At 38.0% G+C, this 17,529-nt stretch overlaps 1 protein-coding gene across 2 annotated transcripts in view; it reads right to left on the bottom strand.

Annotated features, from left to right (window-relative positions):
* AMMECR1 (AMMECR nuclear protein 1) overlaps nucleotides 1-16,117 on the bottom strand; it is a 99,655-nt gene extending 83,538 nt beyond the window's left edge. The window contains exon 1 of one of the 2 annotated variants that reach the window (XM_048318800.1): nucleotides 15,877-16,096. In XM_048318800.1, the coding sequence (XP_048174757.1) occupies nucleotides 15,877-16,048 (172 nt within the window). In that variant the 5' untranslated portion in view covers nucleotides 16,049-16,096. Of the gene's footprint in view, nucleotides 1-15,876 lie in introns of both variants that reach the window. The other variant, XM_048318801.1, reaches the window with a different exon arrangement.
* Nucleotides 16,118-17,529: the final 1,412 nt, after the last annotated feature.

Consider the following 17,529-nt stretch of genomic DNA (forward strand, 5'->3'; position numbering starts at 1 on the left):
TTCAGGACAGTTATTTTGCTAGAAGTGACATTCTCAAGTACTTGCCAAGCTGTCACATTAGCATACAGCTCACAGCCAGGCAGGAGACAGCTCTTCCATGAATTGAACCTCTGCCCTGTGATGACACTAATAGCACAGGGTCCCAAAGGTTGCCTTGTCTTCCAGGCAGAGAGGGAAATAAGAGATGCTGAGAACAAAGTCAAGAGAACAGCATAGAGGACTTGCAGAGAAGGAGAAGGGGCATAAGTAAAATCCTTTTCTTTGCTCTACCTGCACCAAGGACATAAACAGAAAAGGGATGAGAAGCAGACCCAGTTAAGACTGTTCTAAGTGCTGTCACTACTAAAGGGATGCAAAAGTCTTGTGTCCCCAAAACTTACATAGATCTAAATAGCATTGATGGAGTGAAGAAGATCATTATCTTCTGTATAAATACTGACCCCATGTTTATCCAAGGAGTAGAGAAATAATGCCATATGTGATATATTATCATTATTATAATGCCATGTTCCTTTTCCCAGTATAGAGCTAAGGAGATGTGCGAAAGACCTTGTGTACATGTAGATTTTGAAGTAACATTGCTCCCACATTTTTCCGAGCTCCCTTCTCCTCAGCAGCAGCCAAGGCTCTAACACAGTTGTGTTGCCATTGACTGTGTCGTCATGCTGATCAGGAGAGAAAAAAAGCCACATCAAATGTGCTCATATTTTGTTTCACTCAGAGGTCTGAAGCTGCAGTCTGCCATCAGGTGGACTCCATGAGAGACCTAGGCTGTGGGCTTGAGAAAAAGTGCTGTAAAACCAAAAAGTGCAGAGCAGGGAGGAAGTAGAGAGGGAAGGGTCTCAGGATTGTGGAGGGTGAGGGACATGCTGCACAGTCATGAAAATGGTCATGAAGACTAGAAATATATTAACCAAAACAGAATTCTGTAACATAATCATACACTTTTCTAGGCCAATTGTTACTACTAGGGAAAAATTAATCAAAATATCAGAAAAGCCATTTGTACTGTACAAAGCTCGTGGACAATTGTGGGCAATTATTTGAGAAACTGTTAAATAATGATAAAATGGTGTCTTTCTGCTTTGGAACAAGAATCACCAGATGAGCTTTAGAAATTGCATAGCTGCCAGTGGAAGAATATGATTTATGCATTGCTGAGTTACATTGCTCTTAATTTTAAAAGTCTTGGAGCTGTCTGATTTAACTTCTGATTTGATCTGTGTGGGTAGAGTTTGGATGTATATCGAGACAATAGGGCTGAGCTGATGCTTCAGAGGTAGGTGAGAAATACCCAACCTAAATCCAATAGAGAAAAACTAAATGTGTATCAGAGAAACTAATTGTGCATCAGGGAAACTAACTCCTTCCTGAGCCCTGTGAATTGCTGGGTGAAGCATGTGGTTTGATTACAATTATTGCCTAATGCAGACCTTCAATTCTTATGGGCCCCATGAGGACAATGCAGGAAACCTGTTCTGTGATGTATGAAGTAAGGGGTATGAACTCTTGTATTCATGCATTCACATCATACATGATTCTACATTTCAACAATTGGGAGATAATTGAGGAGATAATAATAGCCATGTCTGCTAATTATGCTACAGACAACTTTTTTTCCTTGAAAGATAAATCCAGGTTTGGAGATTCATTTGACAGTTTTTTGTTTGGTGGGTTTGTTCTGGCTTTTTTCCAAGCTAATACATTATGAATCTATTACTTATAAAACTTCTAAAGTTTCTATTTTAAAACATTTAACATCTGTCAGAAAGATAGTTATTTGTTTATACAGCCTTTAATATTATAATGTATCTATGGTTGTCAATATTTGAGGTAATCATTATTATAAACAAGGGCACAATAAGAGAACCGCTGTGCTAGTTCTCCAGATGATGACAAGGGAATATGTCTGTACTTTTTAGTTACAAAAATCAGATGGCACTATCTTACTGTAACCCCTTCAAAGTTAAGACATCAGAAGACAGTTTGCTTTCAAAATGTTGGATAAATCACTCAAGTCAATGTCACATCATGACTGTTCCAACTATATGCTCCCTCACGAGGCCACTGCTGGTCATCAGCCAACATCAGTGTGCAAAAAATTGGCATGAAATACCTTATCAGGTAGGTTTCTGTTCATTACCAACACGTTAGATTGCAAGTAAGTTATTCCAATGTTTGCTTGTAATTTGCTAGGTGAAACAGGATGGCCTGTTGCACCACCCTTCTGTTGAAAAAGGGAATTCACTTCACAAAGTTTATAGAAAGCTGTAAATTAGACGCTTCTTTCAACATCAGAGAACTGTGGTCACTAGGAGTCCTTTTGGAAAATTAGGAAAGGAAAAACTGGTAAAAAGGATTGGTACTTGGAATGAGTGAGTCCTGACTAAGAGAATCAGAGGAACAGCCATTGCTGAGAAGAAAGAGCAAATCCATACAAGGTTATTTTTTAAAAGAAACAGGTACAGTTGTGAGGAGGTATGAATAATTTATAAAGATTCAAGTCTAGGCTTCAGAATGTACTTACAATAAGACAAGTCTCAATCTGAATGACTTCAATTTGTGGTATGGTATCTTGCAGCAGATAGCAAAACATGCTTGTTCTAAATTTTATGAAACAATAATTATAATAAGTAAATGCAATTGGCAGTGATTGAAATACTAATAATACACTGCATTTCAAACATTTGTTTGAAGTGACCTCAGCCTATTACTCTACTGCAAGAGACAAACCTCTTTTAAATTGCATTTTTCTACTGCTGAAATGTTCCGATAGTATGGTACCCAAATTAGGAATAATTGTTAATAATTTATTCACCAGAAGGTTTGCTATTATCAGCTTTGTTTATGTCAGATGGAGATTAAAAAATAGTTCTCTTTCTTGCAAACTGCTGTGCAAATTTCATCTGCCTTATTAGATGTCATTATCTCATAGGAATGATATGAGATTCTTCTCATAACAGAAAAAAAGATAACCAAATATAATATAGGACTTATATGAGTTTTAGGGTTGTAGTTGACAGAACCTTATTTATATGTATTATATCTGTAATATCCTATAAGCTTTCTGTTCTACTTGCAAGTAATGTTGCTGTAAACATTCATGCCAAGAAAGGATAAAGCTTGTGTGTGTAATATTTAGCAGAAAACATGTGAAGAATTTTAAAATTTATTTTAAATTTTGCATTACCCTGTGCAGTGCTTTTTGCTGCTCTGATTCAAAATGTTGAAAACTCAGAGACAGGTTTATTAGGAAAATAGATATATCCACTGCATCTCTACACTGTATTAAATAATGTAAAATTACTTCTTAGCTCTTGTGAAGATATGCTGTTTGACATTTTAAAGAGATTGAAGGATGTGAATAGCTCTAAACTATTCCTTTTAGCTACTATTTTGATAATTATCTTTTTCTTTATAACATATTCGCTGGTTCTCAGTTTTACATGTTTCAAAGGATGGGGGGTGTCTCTTAAAACGTGGTATTTCTACTTAGAAAAATTAAAAGAAGAAAAAAGATAAAAAGCTGTACATCATAAAGTTCAAGCTACTTGCTGGCCTCTGGATGGAACTCCTTCCTTGTCCAAAGCATTGTCCTTTTTCAGTGCTAGGAAATGTACAATACACTACTTGTAGCCAACAGAAAAGATACAGAGAATCCAATTAGTTTCTTTCCCTCTGTAATCTAGGAGTTACATTCACTAGATGATTAAAATTCAGCTAGATACATCATTACATTTATTAACATACAAATTCATTTACATTTCTTATTTATGACCTTGCACATCACTGCTTGTTCACCAGTGGTACAGGAAAATGTAGTTTTATGTTAGTTTATCACTAATTTGTTCTTGCTTGCAAGTACTGGAAATGTGGCACAATGTTTTAATTTCAAACACTGCAAGAGAATTTTAAAATCCAAGTAATTTCTTTATTATAGCAGGCTGCCTGGAAACATTTACTCTAATTTTTTTTATTCTAAAAACTAGAGTTTATTTATTCAAGCTTTTTACTGATTTTCCTTCCCTACATGTGAAAATTAAATGCAGAGATTTAATGGTTTAGGTCATGTGCTTTCAGGCAACTGCATACATGCATCTACATGTATGAGGCATGTATGAGTAAATATAATGCCTTTTTCAGAGAAAAAAATCTTGAGGAAATAGACATTTCTCTTCCAGAGGTAATTTCACAGTTTTGGCACTTTGCTTTGTTTTCCTCATGATATTCTGCAGGGATACTTGGTTGGGTTCTGTGCAAGGATTTCTGAAATCAATGGGAAGGTCATGCACTTTGGACTGAGGTCTCAGGCATGGCAGAATATATTCACACCTGTGTCAGAGCCAGACCAAAAAAAAGGAAGGAAAAGGATCCCAGGTGTCCATGGTTTGAATAACCTCATCTCAGCACAGATTAGAGATGTTTAGAGGCAGTATGTGACTGAAGGATAGGGCATAGGATCCATCATAACCATCCCATTTTTCCCTCTTCAGTTTGTTGGGACATGAGTGGAGTGGTAGATTCAGGAGCCAAATCCAACACTCTCCAGAATACCTGTGGCAATCTGCCACTGCCCAAGTGCTGAGGGGTCCATGTGGTGCCTACCTGAGCAGAGAGCAGGCTCTGGGAGCTGGGCTGGGGAAACTCTTCCCATAGAGCCGTGCCAAGGGCTCGCAAGGGCAGAGCTCCGCCTGCTGCTAAGCTGCCTTTATGTTCAAACACTATCAGTCTGGTACAGACCAGTGCTGCATGGCTGTGCCTATGCAGGCTTTGCTGCATAACTTCTAGTTGACTGGAGAGATAAAAATAATCCCTGACATAAATCAACTTCATTCTGCCTCAGGACATAGTTTAAATACCTTCTCCTGGGTGTTCTTCTCTTTCTATAAAAGCGGCAAGTTCACTTTCCAACCTTCACACTCTAATTCTAGAAAACATTTTACACAGGACTGCCACAGTGAAGGTAGAGCTATTGCTGCATGAAGATACAAGGAATATTGGCTAGGGACACAGTGGTGGGAAATGGAAAGGTATTTTAGAAAGGCTCTTGAGTATTTCCTTTCCCAAGATTGTAGGGCCAAATGTTGCTTGAATTTATGAATAGAGGTGGACAAAAATTTTGAATGATTTTTAAATTCTTAGAATTACAGAGGTTTGAAAGGACTGGGACCATTCTTGAGATTAGCTTGAACTAAAATAGTTTCAACTGGAATAATAGGAAAAATATGAAACATTTTCTTAGTTTTTAAAGGAAGTATCTTAACATGCTGAAAATGAAATTTTTCACCTTTTGAAACTGAAATACCATTTTCCACTTCCAAGTTAATATAAATTAAAAAGTAAAATATGTTTTTTTTAAAAAAGTCACAAAACATTTTATTTTTAATTAGATGTAATATTTCAGATTTACCCCAAATTGAAATTACTGGGGTTTTATTTAAAAAAAAAAAAAAAAAAAAAAAAAAAAAAAAAAAAAAAAAAAGTATTGTGTGCATTCTGTATGAACTGAGGTTTGAGGTTTGTGCTTCCCAATTTCTGACATTTTCGTTTTGTTATTAAACTGGAGGAAACTTCACTTGCTCAGTTCTCTTTATGAAATCTTCAAAATCTTCACAAGGCACTGTCCTGGAAGTTTTCAGGTGACCTGTGTGTTCTCAGGTGACTGTTAGTGTGTAAGGGTGTAGCTCCTCCCTGTACAGTACCAGTGCTAGACCTTGAGCCTTGCAGCATGCTCTGCCTGTGCTGTACTCCGATTCTTTGGGACAAAAATATAATGGGTAGGGATTTGTGATTTCAGCAGCCTGTTCATGAAAAGCAGGTTCTCTTCATTCTAATGGGATTGTGGGATACCTGCATGAGGTATCATTAACTCAGCATATGCTGAGTAAAAGAGACCTTATTGGTCACAGATCTTTCCCTTCTACTTTGTGTTCCTATTCTTTCACATTCCTTGTTCTCTTGTCAGCCATCAGTTCATTTCAAATAGATATGGTGTTCAAAATTTTCATCTTTACAGAGCAGGTGATGAGAACTCCAGATGCCCTATCAAACTCTCATTTTCTCAGGCTGATCTGGGCAATTCAAAGGCAGAATCTTCTGATCTGTGGCTCTTCTCCCATTGACCCTATATGCCTGACAGGTGAATGATTAGGGATTTCAGAAGATGTTCGGCTCAGTCATCATTGTCACTCTAACAGTGTCAATCTTTGGAAGCTCAGAAAGCTGCTACAGTCTCCAAGGAAGGCTCATCAGACCTTTCCTAGGAGAAGTAAAGCAGGTGATGAAATCAAGTGCTACATGTCTCCATTCACAACATCACTTGAGCATGTATATGAGTACAGACTGGGAGTAGGATTCCTATCGCTCATAGGTAGTTGTTTGGATGTTGTTCGGTTTTTGTTTTGTTTTTAATGTCTTTTAAAGAAAAGTTATTAGGGTTGTTCTGGTAGCTAAAATCTTCAGCATGGAGGTGACATTATGGACAGTGAAAAACTTTTACTGGGAGAGAACTTCTGTAGTCAAAACAGCTAATAAGAATTTGCAATCTGAAGAAACAAAAGTGAGCAAAAAAAGAGAGGAAAGGAAGTGCTGTCAGTGCAGTTTTACAGATGGGGAAGGGAACAAGCCTTGATTCAGAAAAGTATGGAGGCAGATCCTGATTTTTAGTGTTACCAAATGTGTACATTTCAACATACTCTGTTTGATCCTGGCAATGCTTTATGCCTACGCATTTCTAATTTTAACTGTTCTGAATTTTTTTACTATCAAAGAGAGGGGCTTTTACAGTTTCGTTTCAAACTCATTTTTAAAATACACCGGAGCATCCCTATTCTCAGCACAGATTTTCAGTGTATTTTCAGATTTTCAGCAGTTTTTGTATAGGTATGTGGGTTCCCCCGCACTCCAATTTACTGCAACTGCAGACATCCAGCAGAGAGAGAAGCAGGAAAGGACAGATTTACATACATTGACTGGCTGTGCTGACTTTTCAATACAAAATAACAGGGTTGTTGTACTGCATCAAAGTAAGAGTCTTAGCCTGGAAGGGATATTTCATTGACATTGAACTGAAAACACAGGCACAGTGTAATGGATCCTAAAATTGTCTGGACTGTCTCTGGATGCCTGTGTTGTTCAGTATCTGTATAAAAATCCTTGTGCACAGCATAAGCAGACTAATGAGGTGAGACCTTTTCTTAGTAGTATAATCTTTGGGATGAGTTCTAGCAGTCCAGCAGGAAATCAGAAAAATGGTACATTCAAGCTACTTGTCTTTGTCCAGGGCTCAGGTAATAGTTTGAATTGAGTGATACAGCACGTGAAGGTTTAGTCCTCACATATGCCTTGACACACTCTAGTGGCAAAAGCTCGCAGTGCCATTCATTTCTTTCCTTTTTGATGTGAAGCATTAGTTACCCTGGGTGAAAATTTAGTTGATCAATATTGAAAGTAACCTAGCAGCTCAGAAACTGCCATTCAAGTCCTCTGCTTTTATAAAGCTTGTATTTATTTTTCATATTTTAATATATAAAGTACTGAATGAGGAATTTTGCTTGTTTGACATTTGTACAGAGTTTTGAGCAATACACCCTGACCTGAGTCATTGACGCATGGCCATGGTAATTATGCAATATATGGTAGTCAATAAACAGCACCTATCCACAAGTCCTCAACACTTATCCTTTAATCCTAAACGATACAGATCTTGGCCAACCTCATCTTTTAACCAACCATCACTAAATAGTAAATCAATAACCACATTAAAAAATGTATTTATAGATAAGCTTTAAAATCAGTGGTTTTTCTGATTGAACTTATCATAAATGATTCACTGTTTTGTCTTCTGAGAAGACATAATGGACCACTTGGCTGCCTCAGTTCTCTCTTCATTTTTCCTTCAGGGCTACACTGTGGCAAAATCCCTCTGGTAATACAGTAAAGAATCTAAATATATATTTTATCATCACAGTCCAACCTATGGTGAAGTGTTTTCTCCAGAATCAAGAATTTTCTGTGGCAATACTTTTGGTCTGACTGTGGGCTAGTACTGATCCTCTGGCCTCATTGCTGATACCATTTGAGCTGCAGATGGACAGAGTATCTCTCTGTGTTTTACTGCAATTTACACACTAACATGACTCAAGTATTTCACTTAGAACAACTCAAAATTTCCCTGCCTCAGGATGATTTGCTGTTTTGAAACTCTCAAATGGCTGTGTCACAATGAAAACAAAAATCTCATTTTCCACGAAACAAAAACGTAGAAGCATCTCTTTCTGGTGTAATGTTTGAATTTATTATTGTTGCTTAAAAATACAAGAAGACTACATGTATCTAAGGCTCTGCTTGTTAATTATATCTCATTATTCTCTATTTCAATGATTCCTTCTATTCTTTCCTCCTTGAGTGTTGCTTTCTGGTTATCTGGACATAAAAGAGCCACACAGATATTTTAGACTGGCTCTTGCTGCTATGCCTCTGAAGTTTTTAAATTTTTTCTTAATAAATTTTTACTTTATATGGGAAAGTTACTCCAATAAGAATAAATCTAAATGCACTGTCTAGATGAACACCCTTACATGAAAATATGCCTTTACCCAGCTCTCTGGAGGTTCTTGCTTTGGATTTAAAAGTGAGTACTTTTTAGGCTAGTGCAACTCAATCATAAATACTGGAAAGATGCTGACTAAAAATTAGAGCTGGAGTGAACTAGTAAATCTCTCATTGAAATCAACGGGAATGCTGCCAATTTACACCGGGAATGAATTAGACCTTGGGTTTTTTGCATCCTTGTCTGACCTGTTGTCCTAAAATAGCATTGTCAGACTAGATCTATCATAAATTTGTAGTTATGTCATAATAATTATGTCATTTTTAGTGATTAGATCAGCTTTAGAGGTTTTTTATTCCTTGTCCTGTTGCCAAGTTCCATGAGGACACAAGCTATGAATTAGGCTGGAGCTCTGAGTTCTTTTTTCTTGTGGAATGGACAAGGTGCTTCCAAGACCAGGAACCTGTTGTGCATTCTAACATAACTACATGTAGCCTTATTTGGGAAATACATTATTTTTTCTCACTATTCTGTAGTGATATAATTAGCAATGGGATGGCATTTACCATTCTCTGGTAGCTGTGCTATCATGAGATCCATGCTCCTGGTTAGCACAGCTGAAAGGGACTAACTTTGGGAGTAACCCACTGCTTGCTTAGTACAGCAACACTGGTCAGCACATGTCTTGTGTATCCCAGCATTATAAGTATTCCTTTATATTAAGGTCCATTCTTGATCTAGGCCTTAATCCAAGCAAAGAATTAACCAAGTCATAAGAAAAAATAAGACAGCAATGGGTGAGTGAGCATCCAAGAACACCACCTTGAAAGATTCAGTTGCTTGTATCTAATCAGGCATCAGTTGTTTGCTGGATGTCTGGGCTTTGTAAAGCTGCAGCACCCACTGAAGCAATAATCAGTGGTGAACTATTCAACTTTCGATAATTAATGTGCTTGCTTTGTTCATCTTTGCATTTTAAACTAATGTCAGATGACTCTGTAATTTATTTTTGCATCTTTAGGCTTCTGTTACAAATAAATGAACATTTGAGTACTGCATGTCAATACCTTAAAAGTCCCCTTAGGGGCTGCCTTGATGGAGGGGTTTTTTGTCTCCTTAAGACGTAAAGGGTTAGACTTGCAGCAGAGAAGTTATATTCTAGAGAAAATTTGATTAGTTTCAATGGACAACAGGAAAAAAATGAACTAAGCATATAACTAACTTGATTAGCTTTGGGCAAGTCATCTCAGCCACATGGAGGATTTATATCCTCTGGTGTAGTCAAATGAATATGACTCTCTTGTGCTCAGAGCCAGTTTAGATTCCAAAATAATACAGCTCTTTCACTGCCAGTGTAATAATGGACATTGGTTGACAGATTCTTCCATCCATTATGCCCAGACCATACTTTGCAGTGCAGATTTTACTAACTATGTGATCTGTTAATCTTTGCATGGTGCAAAATTAAGCTTCCTTCTTTCTTCCCTCTCCCCTGGACAGTAAAGAGATTTTTTAAAAACATCAGATAAAGGTATTTTGGTCTGTGAGGTGACAGGCTGTCTTACGTGGCTATGGTTCCATTCTTTTAGTTCAAGGTACTAATCCTAGGAAGTTTTAATTTGGAAGTGTTAAATAGTTCTTCTTTCTGTTTATTTAAACACTTCAGTTGCCTTTATGAAAAAGGCAAGTTTATGTTAAAATTCAGGAAATATATTATAAAAATGGAGAAGGGAAGCCAGTGTATTTCAATTTAAAAATTCTGTGAAGTGACTCATTTATTTGCCCCATGACTCTGCAAAGTCACTAGATAGACAAATGCATTATGCAGATAGAGAACTGGAGACAGAGGTTATGTGATGCCCAAGGCCATGCAGTGAGTCAAAACTGAGCCAGGGCAAAGTTCCCATATTAGTGTGCCTATTAATAACACCAGCACAGACAAACTACATGAAAGAACTAAATTTGGGGGCCATGTGATGTCAGCATGCTCTGCAAGACTGAGATATTGTTTGTTTCCATCTAACTCTAAAATGGTGAAATTATTAGACATAAATATGAATGGATCAATATCTTATCTGAAGGCTTTCTCATACTTAGGGATAGGGATAGTAATCTCTTTCCTCCCTCCTGACTGAGACCTTTTGTTTTTTCTTTGCCAAACATAAAAGTGATTTGTTTACCTTCAAATTTTGTGTACTGACAGGTTAATACTGGGTCTGGCATCAAAAAAGACAGTCATAGCATAAAAGATTTAGGGATAAATGTGAACCAGTGCTAATGAGAGCAAATTTTACTTGCATTTGCTATCCTTGTTAAAAGTAGTATTTGCATTTAGTAGACCATTCCTGCATTGATATATTATATTCTTTGAGTTTGTGTATTTTATCTAGCTTCAGATAAAGTTAGTGACTTCAATTACTGAAAGGACGTGGCAGAGGAAAAGATATTGCATAATGAGAAATTGGAGTTGGGAGCTGCTGTATATCATTAGTATCTGTCAGTGACTTGCCTTAGTGACTTGGGCTTGGACTTTCAAGTATAAATATAACTTTTAGGTGCCTTTGCTAGTGGTTCTATTTCTTATGATTGCTAGCTTGATCACTAGGTGTAGCAAAACAAAAGTCAATCAAGAATCAGCAAGATTATAGAAATATCCATGAGAACTGACTAAAGAAGGGTTGACATATTTGATGGGGACAGTTAAGGAATCCATTGCAGCTATATTTAATTGGAGCCAATATCTAGAAATGCCAAAGATGGTATCAGGAATTATATTTAACTTGCAGCCTACAAAGCATTGTCATGGAAATTCATGAAACATTAATGACAATGGTCAGGTCAATTTGGTTTTTGAGCAATAGAGGAAAAGCTTAACATGGAAGTAACTTTTTGGTTCTTGTTTACACTTAAAATACATTCAAAATACCCTAATCTATGCAGCCTCATAACAGATTTCCAAGATTCTTCAGAATATCAACAAGAACCAAGATTGCTTCATTCATTCTTCTTTAACTCAAAGTGCTAGTTTTATTTGTGTATCTGAAAGAGGCTGATGTTACTGTATTTGTTATCTTAGTCTTTGTACATAGTGATGTCAAAAGGAGCAACATTTCTAAAGTAAGTTATAGCACCTATCCATTCATCACACCCAGAGACTGATTTGTATCTCACTTAAATTAACATGTATGATGGTGACCTAGAAACAGTCCTGGAGCAATTATAATGTTGCAGCAACTTGCAAAAACAGGCAGTGCTTTTGGCATTTGATCATTCTTCATCATAAAAACCCGATAATTAGGTTTCTTGCTCCCATCTCACTGCTTCAGTGTATTCTCCTAATTCTAATTGCTATATTTGATTTATATCTGTTTGTTCTTGGGCCAACATTGTCATACATCTTAAATAATTAATTTCCATGATGATATCTTTACCAATAGCCTTCATACTCCTGCCTCATTGTTACGATATACATTGCTCTTTCTGCATTGTGAGTGACAAAGGCTATATAGTATTTCAAATAGGCACTCACCCATACTTATAGGATGCCATCAGTGCTGTACTGTCTCTAGTGTCTCTATCTTTAGTGGTGTATTGTAATATGTTACACTATTACCTCGATGATCTTAGAGGTCTCTTCCAACCTGGTGATTCTGTGATTCTATGTTTTTGTCTTTTTCTCAGCTCTTTTACACTCGGAATGTTGGATGGAAGCAGCTGCACTTCTGTTTGTCTACCTGTCTCTTTGCACACTCCTCCAGTATGTCTGTTATCTCTCCATTCCTCTGGTATTTCCACTCAGCTGTCCAGGCCCTGTAGCCCCTCTCTGATCCTTCCCAGGTAGCCCTTACTACTTCCCGGTGCTTCTCTAACTGTTATCAGAGGCTGAGGTCGAGGTTGAAATGAGATCCAGAAATGGGCCAAGGCCTACTCCTGCTGTGGGATGATGTGGGAATAAGTGGAGGTGGGAGGATCCAAGAGAAACAGGCTAGAGAACATTTTCATCCTGCTGTTGCCATCTGGGAGAGGGCTGGGGAGTGCTGGTGCTGCCAGGGCTCAGCAGCTTCAGGGAAGACAATGCCCAGCCGCTCGGACTCGCCAAGTGCGTGCCTCCTGCCTCCTCACACACAAGTCTGCAGCCTGTCACCTCGGCCCCCTTGTTTGCTTACTCCTGCCTCCAATGAGACCTTAATTTCCTACTACATTTTCTCTCATTTCTGCAACTCTGTGATATTCCTCCTCTAAACTGATGCTGCCTCCCAACATACACCAGCACACCGCTAAATTTGTCAGTTTTTTGTTGCAGAGCCCTGCTCTGTATGCGTATTAAAATTCAGACACAGTCCTTGAAGAATTTTTACTATTCACTTTTTGTTGATGATTCCTCTTTCAACACAGTCCCTCAACTGGATTTAATAGAATTAATCTGGTGCAAAGTGACAGCCAGGAAAAATAAAACTGTCCCTTCAATTTTAATGAAGGGCTCAGCCATCTGATCGGGTTGTTGCAGTGTAGTAAGTTACTGCATGTCAATGGAGCCATTGAAACTATGGGTGCTTTTAGCCTAGCCAGTTGCAGAGTAGTACAGGACCAATTAACCTTTTTTAAACTGATTTTTAAGCTAAAATCGTAAACTTAAAAAAACCCAAGTAAGCCAAATGGAATATAACTGGCCAGTTACCATGGCTATGTTCATGTATAGTATCTTATTGCAGCTTTCGTGTGTGTCTGAGGATGTCACTAAAATTAGAGGGACCCACTTCTGTGATATTCTGAGGAATAATCAAGTTTTTGACTCATGTTCTGAGTCTAGAACAAGTTCTACTTTACATCAGCATGGGTTCCAGTTCAGCCATTGCCATTATTGATATCCATTAGCCCTTTTTATATTCTGGTTTCTAGGCAAGGATCATCAAGCATGAGTTATGGAGTGCCTGGCATCATAGCCACTGCTGAATTATAAATTAGTCATTTATAGAGTCAATTAATCTTCAGTGTCTTGTGTGTGACTGATTTAGTATATATGCACACCAAAAAATGAGTATATTAACATGGCATGAGTATATGCTCAGTTGGGAAGGTCTGGAGAGTTGCTAATATCCATAGTCTATATTCCTCCTCTAAAAAAGATGAGGTTTTCAATTTCCAGAGAGCTCCTGTATGCAACAGTTTGTTTTAAAAATAAACAGTTATATATGGCATCTGTTTTTTCATTATTCAGATTATTTCCTTTCTGCACATCTTGTGAAACAACATGCATTGTCTTTCTAATGATAAATTTTATCAATGGCACAATTTAGGACAACATTTTCTAAAATGAGCCCTAACAAGCACTATTTGAATGGTTGTCTGTACAGGTATAATCCCTGTACTGCGTTTATCTCACTGAATTCCCCAAACACTCAAATCTGCACAGACCTGTCCTGTTGGTAAAACTTCCTTCTCCTGACTTCTATTTGTGCTGAGAGCAACACTGGGTTTTTTGAGAGAAAAATGTGTGATCTAGCTTTACATGTGTGCTCGTTAACTTGTCTAATGACATAACAGTTTCTCTGTTAACAGTAAATAATCTTTCTTCCTGTGGTCCCTGGGAAATGTGTTGAGTCTCAAGATTTCAAGCAATCTGAGTACTAACATTTGGGATTGGGTATAAAATTGAACTAAGGATTAAAGGATTGCTGCCTATTTATCATTCAGCTAATTTAGTATCAGTGACTTCAGTGAAACTGAGGCAGACTCACCAGCTGGATGAGAGAGCCAGGCTCAGGTATCAGCCTTATGTTCAAAAGCAACATTGAGAACATCATAGAAATTGCCTCAAAATTGTTAAGAGACTTTCAGAAATAAAAATACCACCTTCAGAGCCTGATCCTAAATCTACTGATACCAGTTGAAGTTTTCACTTTTTGCTTCTAGTTGTCTAAGTCATTACATCCTACATGTTTGGGTTTTTTTATTTCTTTGCATATCGACACCAGAACTTTTCCCACACTGAAAATTAAAGCTTAAAGACCTTAATTCCATTCATATGCACATATAGCATTTCTCCCATCCCTCCATCGGTTTTATAAATCACTTAAGAAACATCTGCAAACTAGAAACTGAGCTAATACGTTTAGTACTTAAACTAATAAATACTAAATAAGCTAAAGAACTGTTTCAAAGATTGTGCTAACTTTTGTTTCTGTTGCAGACTGCAATGTCTAAGCATTTTGATAGGAAGTAATGTGGGTTTGCAATTGCTCACTATGCTCCTGTCTGTCCTGGCAGCAGACACAGGTAGTTTTGATTGCTTAGTCTGTCTGAAGGCTGCCTACCTCTAGTGCAAAGTCAGCCTTTCTAAAACCTCCCCTAACAGGACAACAAACACTAAGTTGCAATCAAATATGTGGATGGTGTACATTAAACTCTCAGGGGAAGTCTCTGCAGTCATCATATTACTGCACATGAAAGCATAGAGCTATTCCATTTTTCCTAAGGAGCCTGAAATAAAAGGACCAAAAGAATCCCTTTTCCACTTTCTTTTACCAGAGATTCACAGAATTTGGCTTGTACATTGATTGTACAAGACATGAACTGTGTGTATAAGTAAAATGTCCCCAAGGATTGTTAAACTATTTTTACAAGCACTTTAATAAATGAGTATGTCCTATAAATTTGAAATTTCACCATTCTTGCAGAGGTTACTTGGTGCATTTCTTGGTGAGCAAATAAAATAACTGCATGATAAAACCTTGTCATTTTTAGTACAGCTCTGTCTGCTGCATTGGTTTTATGCTGTCAATCCCTTTGTAGTGTTAGTGTACTGCTCAGTACTTGCAGCCTCAAGGTATTTGAGCAGAGCCAGTACACAAGACAGGAAAGCAATGTATGAAACCGTAAATCAGCAGGAGCAGGGCGTTTTTATAATATTTCTATCTACCGTACATGAACCATTCCCTGATTTGAATAATTTGCTGAGCTAAATAACAAAATTAACAATATACCTTCAACAGGGAAGATCAGGCAGTAAAAATATCTACAGTTTCAATCAGGATTGCAAATTACAGATGTCCAAAAGATAGTAAAACGTAAAGAAAAATCCCCGACCCCTGAAACTGATCAAAATTAGTGTCAGTCATTGATTTCTAGAACACACAAAGAGACGGTGAGTATAAATGTGTTACTTACAAGTGCTGAGGATTTTAGGGAATGAAAATGGAGACCAGGAGCTGGAGACTGCCTGCCATGCCAGCAATGTTGATTTGGAAGCAATGGACACAAATAAACGTTCAGCAAAGCTTAAAAAGCTGCAATGCAAGGCTAGCCAAAAGTGTCCATGTCCTTACCGTGCTGTGGCTGGCAGGCAATCCGTGTCTGGGAGCCTTCAGTCCCTCTAATCAGGCTCCGGGGATTTTGTTTGCAAGAAAGATTGTCCTTTAAGTGATGAGTGCAGGAAAACAGAGAAATAAAGAGAAATGAGCAAATTGTACAAGGCAAATAGCTGCAGGTCTTTAGCATGCTCCCTGCGTTTTCCTGAGCTGCATCTGCAGTAGAGAAAATATCCCAAAAATAGCTCAGGCTGCCAATGACTTGCTGAAACCTGAGAAAGAATTGCTGAATTTAAAGATCTGGGTTGCTGTGGGTGTATGATTAAAGTGAGAAATTGCTGGCAGGAAGAACCTAGGATGAAACCACATGCTTAAGGAGTAACTTGTGAGTTCACTGATATCAGAACATGAGCTGACCTCTGATTTCCCCCTCCTCCACCCAATGCCAATTAACCCTTAAGAGTTCATAGTGGAAGAAAATTCTTCAATAAAAGGTGGAAAAGGAAATATGATCCAAAAATAAAGTTCTTTCACCTGTAATGGTAGTGACAATATTTTATAGCAGTGCCCTATTTCCTAAATTTCAAAGCAGTCAGAGAAGCTGATGTTTTGCAGATCTCTGACTTCTGGAAAGCTCAGTCTGGTGTAGAGTCCATGCTAAATACTCACTTTAAACTGTTTGTGGTCCCACAGAGTGAAAGGAATTTCAGGTAAAGTTTTGAGGGAAGGAGGGAGCTAGGTAGGAAAGAAGGGAGGAAGGGGAAGGAGAGGGCGAAGGGCAAGGGCAAGGGGAAGGAAAGGTAAGGGGGGGAAGGGGAGCAAGGGAGGGAGGGAGGGAGGAAGGAAGGAAAGGAAGGAAAGGAAGGAAGGAAAACATAACGTTTAGGAACTTTTCTTCAAACTCTGACTTATGAACAAAATAAGGAGTTGCCAGAGTGGCACAGTCTTGGAGAAGACACTCATCTCTATATGGTGCCCAGAACAAATTACAGTAGCTACTCCAGATTCTGGTCTGTAAGTGCTCCCTGTGGATCCCTTGTGCTTACACAGGTCACCAGAGCGAAGTGTACTTTAGCCAAGTCCTCAGCTTTCTCCCTGGCACTTTTTAATGGTGCTTCCTTGATTTAGAAGAGAACAAGAGGCAGTTGGCACAAAGCGGGGTAGGTTGGCTTGACATCAGTTAAGTTTCCCAAGCAGTGCCAAAAGTAATCCTCAGTAACCTATTTAGGCCAGTTTTAAAGCTGCCAGAGCATGGATTAGGAGCTAGTCCCTAGTTTTCTTTGTACTGACACTGAAAAGGGAAAAGGTTTCAGTGCTGTAACTGGGTTAGATTCAAGCCACATGGGACTGGATTATGAGAAGGTGCTTCTTTGGAAAGCAATTGTGTGTCTGAGAAAAGAGCTGAATATCACCATTAATTCAGGATGTGCTTTTGGTTTAACATCAGGTTTTTAATACATGTGAAAGAATAGTGGCATCACAGGGAGAACAAAATATTTACTGTGCTTCAACCATAATGGTGTGCGATCACTTAATCATTCTGGTAGGACTGTCTGCTTGATGCAACGAAGCTGTCAGGAGTGTCTGAGCACTTTATCTTGAAGATGCCATGAATATGTGAATGTATTTCATATATACTGGTAGCTGTAGTTCCACACTCGTAGTGGCATT

Source organism: Corvus hawaiiensis, chromosome 14 (genome assembly GCF_020740725.1).
Source record: "Corvus hawaiiensis isolate bCorHaw1 chromosome 14, bCorHaw1.pri.cur, whole genome shotgun sequence".
Lineage (NCBI taxonomy): Eukaryota > Metazoa > Chordata > Aves > Passeriformes > Corvidae > Corvus > Corvus hawaiiensis.